Source organism: Eptatretus burgeri, chromosome 4 (assembly GCF_056783735.1).
Source record: "Eptatretus burgeri isolate ZD-2024b chromosome 4, Ebu_testis_v1, whole genome shotgun sequence".
Classification (NCBI taxonomy): Eukaryota; Metazoa; Chordata; class Myxini; order Myxiniformes; family Myxinidae; genus Eptatretus; species Eptatretus burgeri.
Window position 1 is genome coordinate 8242549 of NC_140964.1, and position 12500 is coordinate 8255048.

The 12500-nt window shown below is 43.3% G+C and overlaps 1 protein-coding gene across 2 annotated transcripts in view; it reads right to left on the minus strand.

Moving 5' to 3' along the window:
- LOC147027429 (F-box/LRR-repeat protein 19-like) overlaps window positions 1-12500 on the minus strand; it is a 152641-nt gene that overhangs the window by 58750 nt on the left and 81391 nt on the right. For both annotated transcript variants that reach the window (XM_085876831.1, XM_085876830.1), the window contains exons 2-4: window positions 6709-6951; window positions 6373-6516; window positions 6026-6112 (exon numbers count right to left, since the gene is read on the minus strand). In XM_085876831.1, the coding sequence (XP_085732957.1) occupies window positions 6026-6112; window positions 6373-6516; window positions 6709-6771 (294 nt within the window). In that variant the 5' untranslated portion in view covers window positions 6772-6951. The remainder of the gene's footprint in view (window positions 1-6025; window positions 6113-6372; window positions 6517-6708; window positions 6952-12500) is intronic.

The window sequence follows — 12500 nt, forward strand, 5'->3', positions numbered from 1 at the left end:
TCACCTTTTGGATTTCTATTCTTGAATAGAGTTGAGAAAGATGGCATTGAGATGCCCAAACGACTTTTTCCTTTGCAGAAGAACAGCCTGCTCTCAAAATGGTCCCAGATTCGATCCATAACTGACCAGATAAACATCTATGAATTTACAAGCAAGGAAATTCTTCAGCTTGTAATAAGCCAGCTCTGTTGGATGACTGAGGCACACGAGCTTCCTCATTTCACCTTCCTTCTGGAGCAGCCGCATCTTATGTTCAAACCTCTTGATCGTCGCCGATTTGATACTGATACTATGATTTTCGCAATGCGGCTTCACAACATATCACCCAGTGCATACAAAATGATTCGTCGATCCGGATTCATCATTCTACCATCAACAAAAAAGGTAAAACAGATGCTTGCTAGTAGTCAGCAGGACTCCAACCTCAAAACCTTGTTCGACCAGCTTAAACCACAGCAGCGTTTGGTCAATTTAATGTTTGACGAGGTAAAGCTGGTCGAGACATTGCGATTTTCTGGAGGGCATGTTGTAGGATATGCTCAAAATGCAGCAGCGGGTGGTGAATACGAAATGCTTGTTTCACATGCTATGGTTGTTGAAGTTGCCTGCCATTTCGGTGGTCTTGGATTCTTGGTGGTCCACGCTATATTCTACGCATTTTGCACTGCAAAAAACTAACTGCCGATCAGCTGAAGGAACTCCTTATCGAAGCTGCATCAGCTGTAGTTGGTGCTGGCGGTACTGTGATTTCTTTGATATGTGACAATTGCAATACCAACCGCAGTGTTTATTCAAAACTTGGAGGACCAGGAAGTTGCCAAGTGCTGTCAATTCAAGAGCAATCTATGTTCTTAGTGTACGACTATGTGCACATCTTCAAAAATGTTCGCAACAACTGGATTACTGTTGATGGCAAGACACTCTCATTTGTCGTAGATGGTAATGAGTACAAAGCTTACTGGAGTGATATTCAGAAGGTTTATGAGATCGACCGGGCTACTCCTATTCGCTTAACCAAGCTAACGCACACCGCTATTTTCCCCAAGCCCCTTCAACGCCAGAGCGTACCATTGGTATGCCAAGTGTTCAATGACAAGACTGTCGCTGCTTTAAAGACCTTCAAGGATTCAGTGGGCATCAGCGAAGGCACAATCATCCTCACCCAGATAATGAGTGAGTGGTTCAAGATGATGAACGTGAAAGACCGTTTCTCAGCTATCCATCTGCGCAACGAATCCAGACAGCCTTGGACAGCAGACTGTACAAGTTTCACTAGGCTGGAGCAGGCCTGCCAAATTATATCTACCTGCGCATGGCAAGGAGGTGGTGGTCGTAAGCTGAAGCTAACTCAGCAAACTGCTGAAGCCTTCACTGTGTCCACACGTAATAATGTGAATGCTACCAAATTGCTTCTGGCAAAGAAAGACTTTGACTACATTCTTCCTGCTATATTTGCAGATGAAGCCTTGGAAAAGTTTTTCGGCCAAGCCAGGCAAAGAAGTGGTGGAAACTTCTACATTGACGTAGTTAACATTATGGCTGCCGCTAAAATTGTAAATTTGCAAACACTCATTAAGCATGACATTATGCCCGAATCTAGTTCTCGTGTGATTGATTGCGACAAGAACTGTACAACTTCCATAAATCCAGATGAGCGAAGTGAACTCATTGACGAGATTACTCCTCAAGACACTCAGGATCTCTTGGGATCTGATGATGCCCTTAAGCATAAAGCAGTTTATGTGGCTGGACACCTTGTTCATAAATATGGCGATAGCACTCGTATGGAGGAGATCATTGATGATGAAGATGGTAACGAGGTGTCATCTGAGTTTCTAGATAATTTGAATACAGGTGGATTGAGTGTGCCGACTATGTCAACCGTCTTTTTTGTACATAATGCCTATAATTTGTATGACAAGACTATAATGCGTTGCCGATTTCATTTTGCTGAGCTGTTATCCTCTGTAGATGCACCTTTAGCTAGTAGTAATGCTGCATGTACTACTTTAGCTAACATTCTATTGAAAGCTCATGTCCTCAATGTAAGTGACAAAGAAAAAGCTTTGGGATGCCTCAGGAGGCAAGAAAAGCTCTCCAACTTGTGATAGACATAGTGTTGTGACATGCATATAATGTTTATGTAATACGATATATGACAATAAATATCAAAGTTTGACAGCTCCACACACTTGCATCTTATTACAATCAGCCATCTATAACCGTTTTTGAGTTAAACACAAAAACGGGCAAAAAAATACCAAAATTCAGTAATTTGACCTTGAAATATGACCTTTTGACCTTGAAGATGACCTCAGGTGGTGTTGAAAATGACACTATTGAACTCGCCGTCCTCAAAAACCCCTATATGGGTCCCGAGATCGTGTCTCTTGCCCTTCTAGAAGTCATTTTAGCCCCAGACTCAAGTTAATCCTTCAGACTCAATTTACAAACCCCGAGCATGGGAGGTTCCAGTCCTTCTCTATAGGAGTCTATGGATGGTGGTGAACAGCTGTTTTAAAGACATGGAAGGAAGCTGGGAAAGTTGTGAGGTGGGAGCACCATTCCTGAGGGGAGAGCAGTACTCCATCAGGCTGCGGATGAAAGCTTTATGTGATCAGGAGCTCAGGTGTGCCAAGGAAGGACTTTGCACGATGGAGGATGCCCAGTCATCGACTGGCTTTGGAGGCCAGCTTGGAGATGTGGCTTTCCCAGGAAAGATGGTGGCAGATAGCAGTGAGACCCAAAAGCTTGAATGAAAGTACTTCTTTAAAAGGATTGTTGAGAAAGTCGATGGGGGGAGGGGGGGTTGCAGACAGTCCTTTGAGAGAGACATCGTGAAAGTGTGAGATTTGTCAGGATTGAAAGACATGTTCCACATGTTGGACCAGTTTGTGATTTTACCCAGATCTGCAGAGAGTAAAGAAGCTGCTGCTTGCCGGTCTGAGGGATGAGGGATGGTACGGCAGAGGGTGGAGTCATCAGCAAAGAGATAAAGAGGATTTTCCAGGGAATCTGAGAGATCATTGATGAAAACCAGAAAAAGAAGAGGGCCTAGAACACTGCCTTGAGAAACTCCAGCCCGGACAGGAAGAGTGGATGAGAGAACTCCATTTATGGCCACACGTTGACCGCGACAGGAGAGGAAGTCCATGAGCCATGAGGAGATTGCTTTGGGTACCATAAGAGGAGAGTTTGGTGAGCAGTAGAAGATGCCAGACCGTATCAAAAACTGGCAATATGTCAAGGAAAATGGCTCTGATCTCACGTTTGACTTCCATCCATTGTTGGGAAAACAGAAGCAGCATGTCCACGGTTGAGTTACCTGGTTTAAATCCAAATTTATGGTCGAAAATCAAGCCGTTCGAGAAGAGGAAGAATTTCATGTCAGAAGTGATGATGGATTCCATATCCTTGCTGATGATTGGGAGAAGGCTGATTAGTCTGTAATTGCACGGAACCGTTTTAGCACATTTTTTGTGCAGGGCGGGAATGTTTGATGATTTCCAAGCAGATGACAGATGACCTGGAGAAAATGAGAGGGTGAATAGGACAGAAAGTGAGTGAGCAAGAGCAGCAGAGCAGGTTTTTAGAACATGTGGGCTGATGCCATCTGGACAGGTTGCAGAATCAGAGTCGAGGTTTGACAGCAAGCTCTCCACCTTGTCAGGAGAAAAGGATACAGAGTCCAGGAACAGCTGGGTGCAACTGGGTAAGGTGTGTACAGAAAGCGATGGGTTTCGGACACGAGATTTAGAAGCAAACACGGAGTTTAGGCATTCAACCTTTTTGTGTGCAGCCATTTGAGGTAAGGGAGGGGATGGAGCGGGAATGTACACCAGAAACGGACTTAACTCGACGCCACCAGCATTTGGAGGAGGGAGACAGGTTTGAGAGTTCAGACTTGAGATTAGAAAGATGTTGTTTCCTTGCTCTCCTGAGGGCAGACACACACTTGTTCAACAATCAGTGTTGTTTGAAGGAGCCTTGTGGAAGGAACTGAGATTGCCTTCACTAGGATTTGCCTTCCATGAGACGAGCTTCAGGACAACTGCCTCGCCACAAGCTTCAGTGTACCATGGGCAGGAGGACAGATAGGACAACTGAAGACAATATGGGATAAATCTGTGCACGAGAGAGAGAGCAAATGTCTTTGAAATAATTTCCATGATGAGTTGATGTTGGAGAAAGCAGAAATTGGAGACCAGTCTAGAAGTTTGATGGCTGCTTGAAGACCCTGCCAGTCGGCCTGAGTGAAATGCCAGACTCGTCGGAGCTGAGTTGGTTCTCTAAGAACGGCCAGAGAGATGTCTACTTCAACAAACGTAGGGTAAGATGAACCAATTGACGCAGAGGATGAACAGCAGACATTTTCTGGGAAATTGGTCAAAACCAAATCCAGAGGAGATAGCATACCATTGGTTGAGATCTGGGTCAGGAAGTTGACAGATTGTGTCAGTCCCAATGAGTCGCAGAAGTAATTTGCTGAAGTGCCATGGCAGGTTAGAGAGGTGCCCACACCCAGCCAAATGGCATGATGACAAATTGTCACCATATATGAAGAGAGAGTTGGGATGAAAGGCTAGAAGTTGTTCCATGTTTTAGGCGAGTGAGATGTAAATGGAATCCTCACTGTTTGGTGGACGCAACACACATAAAACACGAGGTGAGAATGGAGGGAAGCCGTAGCCAGAAGTATTCCTGGGGGTGTGGGGGAGTGAGAGCAGTGCATTGAGAGTGAGGAATAGAGTTTTTTCTGAAGAGAGCTGTTAGAGGGAAGTCGGAGATTGGAGGGGGTGGAGGAATGAAATGGAAAAGAGGGCAGGGGGAGGAGGCAGCTTTGTGGATGTGAGGGGGGCAACGTTGAGAAGCGGGAGTGAAGGGGGAAATGTGAGAGGGGAAGCTTTTAAGAGAGGTGAGAGGGAAGCTTTGGGAGTGAGGAGAGTGAAGGTTGCTTTGAGAGGGAGGGGAGATGATGAGAGCATGGGGCAGGAGGGCGAGGTGAGACGTGGGGAGAGGGGAAGGATGAGACTTGGTCGTGGTATCGTAAAGAAGGGAGCGGGCAAGGGGAGGCACAATATTTGAGGGGATGGGAAGAGGGGGATGTGTGAGAGGAACGAAAGCGCATGTTTGAGATGTTGAGGAGTGTACTGATTGAGAGAGTGAGATATCTGTTCGGTTAGAATGGAGCCCACAGATGTTAGAACACCACACAGTTTCACACAACAGAGGAAGAGCTCTTAGTAAAGCAGAGGACAGTGAAAAGGTGCTAAGAGAGGAGGTAGGATGAGCGGCAATATGGGAGAGGTAAGGGAGAGTGTTTCACAGGTAAGGAGTTAGGAGGAGGTAGATGTAAGTAGGTGGGGTGAATTGGTGCTGAAGTTGGAAAAAAAAGTAAATAAATAAATAAAAGAACGATTGATGAAACACGAACATGCATTGCAAACTAGAATTTATTAAATTTCTAAGTCAGAGGTACGTTTAACCCATAGATACACTCTTTATTTATTTATTTATTTCAGTGAAATACATCAATTTCTTGATGTCGAAAAATTGTACATTTTGATTAGCCTGTGGTTCTTCACAAACTTGAAGTGCCCTGGTCCAACGGTCATGCAAGCGAAGTAGTGGAATGATCAGTTCTGAAGAACTTTGGAAAAAACAAACATGCATAAATCCAAGATAGCGGCCAACCCTATGGACCAGCCAGGTTCATTGGAGAATTGCACTAGATCTCTCAACTTGTACACCTTTGTGAAGTTTTAAGTTCATTGGTCTCTAATAATAATAATAAGAATTATTATTATAGCAATAATAAATATGAACAATAATAATAATAATCCAATCAGCGAGAACAATAGGCTTCCAGCCATCTGGCGAGGAAACCCAAAGAGAAATGAGGAGTCTTTATAGCTCAGGTAATGATGATGATTGCCTCGAAGCAGATGACTCACTTTTAAGAACCAGACTAAGGAGAGTCTAAATACAAAGAAGACCGTGGGGTTTGGTGGGATACATCACAAACCTTTCCCGTTTTCCCCTCCTGGTTGCACTTCGGACATTCCCAGCAATTTGGAAGCTCGTCATTGATAACACCCTCTGTGTCATCCACCTGTCGGAGAAAACGACACAATTATTAATTGCAATCCTCTCAGCTCTGGTGTCCCATCCAAAAAACATCTTGCAAGAAAATGCAAGTCCAAACGTTAACTTGCTCAGAGTGTGCACAAAGCTGTTTGAGAGTGCGGACACAAAGTCGGTACGATCGAACAGGGTAATGGGATGACTTGAATCAAAGTGCGGTAAATGAAGAGCACGCAGCAGTACTTAAGCCAGGAATAGCAGAGAGGTAAAGTACAAATTTGCAGTAACCTTGATACAAGCCGGGTGTACTATCTCATTGCAGATCGAACACTCCATTAGTGAAATGTTGAACCTTTCTTCATCTCCTTCTGCGGTGTCCTCCTTTCCCGCTTCTCCACACACTCGACACACGGCAGTATGAGGCAAAATAGGCTGAAGGACAGTGAGAAAGGAGGAAAACATCAAAGTAATCAACACCAATGCAAAGAAAAATATGTATCAAGCTGGAAGGATCGAGGCGAGGTCAAAGCGATGGGGTGCGATAAAAAAAGTAAAATAATAATTCGTTAAAGGTTGTGAAGATATGAGACAACATATGATGATAAACAGCCGTCAGTTGCTCACCGCGTAACACTGCCTCTGTATGCATGACTGCTTCATCTTTCCAGGCCCACCAAATTTTTTCATGTCCTTGCAAAAGGTGCACTCTCCACACTCGGAGCGCACGCACGCCTCACAGCGCCGACAGCGAGTCCTCCGCCGACGTGCACCGCCCTGTAAGGCTGGCCGCAGGCTGCCGCTGCCGGGTGGCCCAGCGCTTGGGGACTGGCCTACGCGCCCCTTGCCCAACTTGCCTCCACCACGGTCCTGAACGCAGACCAACAGCAAATAGAAACATGGGGATTTAGACACCAGCCTTCAGTAATATTTGGTTAAAACAAGGTGATTCCACCAATTTTATCCATTCTTGAACCAACAATCTGTTGAAACCGCTGATCAATACCTTTCGATCTATTGTCACTCAAGTGCACCGATCAAACCCTTGCTCCTCATTCTAAACTTTTGTGTCACAACACGTGTCCCACTTTTAGATTCCAAAAATAATAAATTCAAGCATAATAATCTGCTTGTCATTTTCTGCTGTGAGTTCACAACATAATATACTTGTTATAAATGCAAAAACTGCTGTGTACAGGTTGTAGGTTCAACTGGTATGTACAGGCTTGAGGTTCAACTGGTATGTACAGGCTGGAGGTTCAACTGGTATGTAGAGGTTGTAGATTCAACTGGTATGTACAGGCTGTAGGTTCAACCGGTGTGTACAGGTTGTAGGTTCAACTGGTGTGTACAGGTTGTAGGTTCAACTGGTATGTATCGGTTGTCGGTTAAAGTGGTATGTATCGGTTGTTGGTTAAACAACTATGCCATTGACAGTGAAGCAGAATATAAAAGTGGTGGCTCTGTGGTACGAGACTAAATCATGTGCAGACACCAAGCGAAGGTTCTGCCAGGAATTGGGCCTCAGAACACGTGATGAACCCACAAATTGTTCCATTCAATGTATTGTGAAACATGTTGAGCACAAAGGTACAGTGCACAACCAGAGCAAGGGCAATTGTTGCAGACCAGCATCAGTAACCAAGAGCCAAGCCAACGTCGATGCCGTGCGGGATTCTGCAGTGGACAGTTCCAAGAAGTCCACCGCCGGCACTCCCAGGAGCTAGACATCAAACCAACATCAGTTTGGCGTATCCTCACTACGGAACTGAAGCTTTTCCCATACATCATCTCCATTAGGCATAAATTGAGTCACGATGACACGAGAAGACTTGAAAGACTTGAGAAGAAGACTTGAAATGTGCATTTGGCTCAGTGATAAGATGGAGTGGTATCCAAACTGGATCAACCTGATCTGGTTCAGTGATGAAGCCCATTTCCACTTGAATGGTGCCATCAACAACCACAACAACATTTTCTGGGGGCAGAGCCACCTGAGTTCACTGAGAGGTAACTTAAAGGGCCTAAGGTCACATGCTTCTGCACATTCAATGCCAGATGGGGAACGCTAGGGCCTTACTGGTTTGAGAATAACAGCAGGACGGTAATGATCAACAGTGAGCGCTATTGGGCCATGCTCCAGAAGTTCCATAATGACCAAGCCAAAAAGGACACCCCAAACCAGCTCAGCATGACCTGGTTTATGCAGGATGGCACACCCTCAAATACAGCTGGTGACACCATCACTTTCCTGTGGCAGCTCTTCAGAAACCACCTCGTTGCCCTGGTTACTGCTTATGACTGGACACCCCATAGCCCAGACTTGAACCCTCTGGACTACAGGTTCTGGGGGAGATGCCAAGGGCTCTGTCTACACCAAATGCCCTGCCACACTGGATGATCTGAAGCAGGAGGAGTCAGACTACCTCCAGGCAGTGCCACATGACACCTACAGGAAAATTGGACAAAACTTTGGAGTCAGGATCAATGCCTGTCTGAACTGCGGAGGGGCACACATCGAGAATGTCAATTATAAGGACTTTGTGTAAATGCCAATTTCAGACCTTGGGCTCTCACTAACTGTAGCTCAGTGACTCACTGCAATAGCAATCGGTGATAGAAAATACCATGTCATAAGCTTTCAAGAAATGTTTGGTTCATGTTTCTGAGGTTTCTGTTTCTTTGGAAATAAACATTTAAAGTTGCATCACTCTTTTTGAAACACCCTGTATACATCTAATGCAGAGACATACATTTGGGCTGTTCAGATATCATTAATCCACAACTTATCAAACTAGAAAGGATCGATTTTTACAGGGAAAGTACAAAAAGAGGAAAGACAACTGGATAATATGAAATTGCTATTGGTGCAGTCAAAGATGGTGATGAACTGTTCTACAGTAAATTGGCAAAATGACTCGTCTTGGCTCCAATATTTACAAGTTGATCACAAAATTGCATCAATAACAGAATTGTGGAACCCAGTACCGGAAAGAGCAGGTCTTAGAAGTGCATAGTCAAGAACGGACGACATTCAAAAAAATAAAACAACTTCTAGGGAAAAATAATAATAATAAATGAAAACAGGGAAGAGGACATCGGATCAATCAATTCAAGTAAACTCGATTGGGAGAGCGATCTCGAAACGGCATCAATATCGTGATTCGATCAAGATAGAAACTGACGTCAGACAGGGAGACAAACTTTACAAGATAGTTAACCGCAAGTTGAGGAGGAGTGTTCCAACCACTAAAATAGGAAAGAACTTATTCAATGTCGATGGAGAATGAAAACCCAACTACAATTCACAGGTGACCCTTTCAACTTCAAACAACTCTGAAGGAATGAAAATCATGATGGAAAACGAAAGTTGAGAGCCAGAACATGATGCATGACAAAGACCATAATCGGGTTCAAATGCTGTGAAACTTTATAAATTGATTTATCACTGCAAACATGAAGAAACAACATTACATTGACTTCTGACAACCAGATAGAAATGGATCGGGATCATTTGAAAGAAATGAAGAGATCACAAGAGCAGATCGAGCAGAATCTGGAGGATTTAAAATCCATTAAAAAAGATGACACACACACCACCGTTGTGTGTGAAAAAGAGAATTCACAATCAATGAGTAATATATGTATAAATATATACAGCTCTGGAAAAAAAATAAGAGACCACTCCAAAAAATATTTAAATCAGCATCTCAACCTCTATGGCAGCCATTCCATTCCAGTGTCTGTTGAATTCCAACACAGGCACACCTCATTCTACTTAGTGAGGTACTGATTAGGTGATCACCTGAACCGAATCATATTTAACAAGGAAAATTATAAAAACCACTGCTGTGGTCATCACTATCCTCTTGCAATAGGACCAGCTGGATGGCAAAAACAGTGCTAGTAGTACCTCAAAAGCAATTTGAATAAAAAATAACTATTGACCATGCCACAAGAGTTGAAAAGAAAAGTTTTGAGTGAGGAAAAGAAGGGTTCAATTCTGGCTTTACTGGCAGAGGGATACAGTGAGCGTCACTTTGCTTCCATCCTTAAAATTTCAAAGACGGCGGTTCATAAGAACAAGGTCAAGCAGCAGAAATTGGGGACAACAAAGCTACAGACTGGCAGAGGGTGAAAACAACTTTCCACTGACCGGGATGACCGCCAACTCATTCGAATGTCACTCAACAACCGTAGGATGACATCAAGTGACCTACAAAAAGAATGGCAAACGGCAGCTGGGGTGAAGTGCATGGCGAGGACGGTTCAAAACAGGCTCCTAGGGGCAGGGCTGAAGTCGTGCAAAGCTAAAAAAAAAAAAAGCCCTTCATCAATGAGAAGCAAAGAAGAGCCAGGCTGAGGTTTGCAAAAGACCATAAGGATTGGACCGTAGAGGACTGGAGTAAGGTCATCTTCTCTGATGAGTCCAATTTTCAGCTTTGCTCAACACCTGGTCATCTAATGGTTAGACGGAAACCTGGAAAGGCCTACAAGCCACAGTGTCTCGCACCCACTGTGAAATTTGGTGGAGGATCAGTTATGATCTGGGGGTGCTTCAGCAAGGCCGGAATCAGGCAGATTTGTCTTTGTGAAGGACTCATGAATCAAACCACGTACAAGGTTGTCCTAGAAGAACACTTGCTTCCTTCTGCTCTGACAATGTTCCCCAACTCTGAGGATTGGTTTTTCCAGCAGGACAATGCTCCATGCCACACAGCCAGGTCAATGAAGGTGTGGATGGAGGACCATCAGGTCAAGACCCTGTCATGGCCAGCCCAATCTCCAGACCTGAACCCCATTGAAAACCTCTGGAATGTGATCAAGAGGAAGATGGATGGTCACACGCCATCAAACAAAGCCGAGCTGCTTGAATTTTTGCGCCAGGAGTGGCATAAAGTCACCCAACAGCAATGTGAAAGACTGGTGGAGAGAATGCCAAGGCGCATGAAAGCTGTGATTGAAAATCAGGGTTATTCCAGAAAATATTGATTTCTGAACTCTTCCTAAGTTAAAACATTAGTATTGTGTTGTTTAAAAATGAATATGAACTTGTTTTGTTTGTATTATTTGAGGTCTGAAAACACTGAATCTTTGTTGTTATTTTGACCAGTTGTCATTTTCTGCAAATAAATGTTCTAAATGACAATATTTTTATTCGGAATTTGGGAGAAATGTTGTCAGTAGTTTATAGAATAAAACAAAAATGTTCATTTTACTCAAACACATTCCTATAAATAGTAAAACCAGAAAAACTGATAATTTTGCAGTGGTTTCTTAATTTTTTCTAGAGATGTGTGTATATATATATATATATATATACACACACACACACACACACACACACACACACACACACACACACACACACACACACACACACACACACACACACACACACACACACACACACACACACACACTATCAGTCAAAAGTTTAGACACACCTACTTACTAATTAAAGAGTTTTTCGATGTTTTTACTATTTTCTACATTGTAGAATGTAGAATATCTCAAAAGAATAGTGAAGACATCAAAACTATGAAATGACACATATGGAATTATGTAGTAACCAAAAAATTGTAAAACAAATCAAGGTATATTTTAGATTCTTTAAAGTATATTTTAGATTCTTCAAAGTAGGCACCCTTTGCCTTGATGACAGCTTTGCACACTCTTGACATTCCCTCAACCAGCTTCATGAGGTCGTCACCTGGAATGCTTTTCCATTAACAGGTGTGCCTTGTTAAAAGTTAATTTGTGGAATTTCTTTCCTTCTTTATGCATTTTAGCCAATCAGTTGTGTTGTCACAAGGTCGGGTTGGTGTGCAGTAAATAGCCCATGTAAAGACCATTATTTTACCATTAAATAATGGTAAAAGACCATTATTTTGTCTGTACTGTCGTCGTCCATATTATGGAAACAACTCAACAAAGCAAAGAGAAACGACAGTCCATCCTTACTTTAAGACATGAAGGTCAGTAAATCCAGAAAATTTCAAGAACTTTGAAAGTTTCTTCAAGTGCGGTCGCAAAAACCATCAAGAGCTTTGATGAAACTGGCTCTCGTGAGGACTGCCACAGGAAAGGAAGACCCAGAGTTACCTCTATTGCAGAGGATAAGTTTATTCGAGTTACCAGCCTCAGAAATCACTAATTTACTGCATCTCAGATTGCAGCCCAAGTAAATGCTTCACAGAGTTCAAGTAACAGAAACATCTCAACATCAACTGTTCAGAGGAGACTGCGTGAATCAGGCCTACACGGTCAAATTGCTGCAAATAAACCACTACTGAAGGAGACCAATAAGAAAAAGAAGAGACTTGCTTGAGTCAAGAAACACTAGTAATGGACATTAGACTGGGAGAAATCTGTCTTTTGGTCTGATGAGTCCAAATTGAGACTTTTGGTTCCAACTG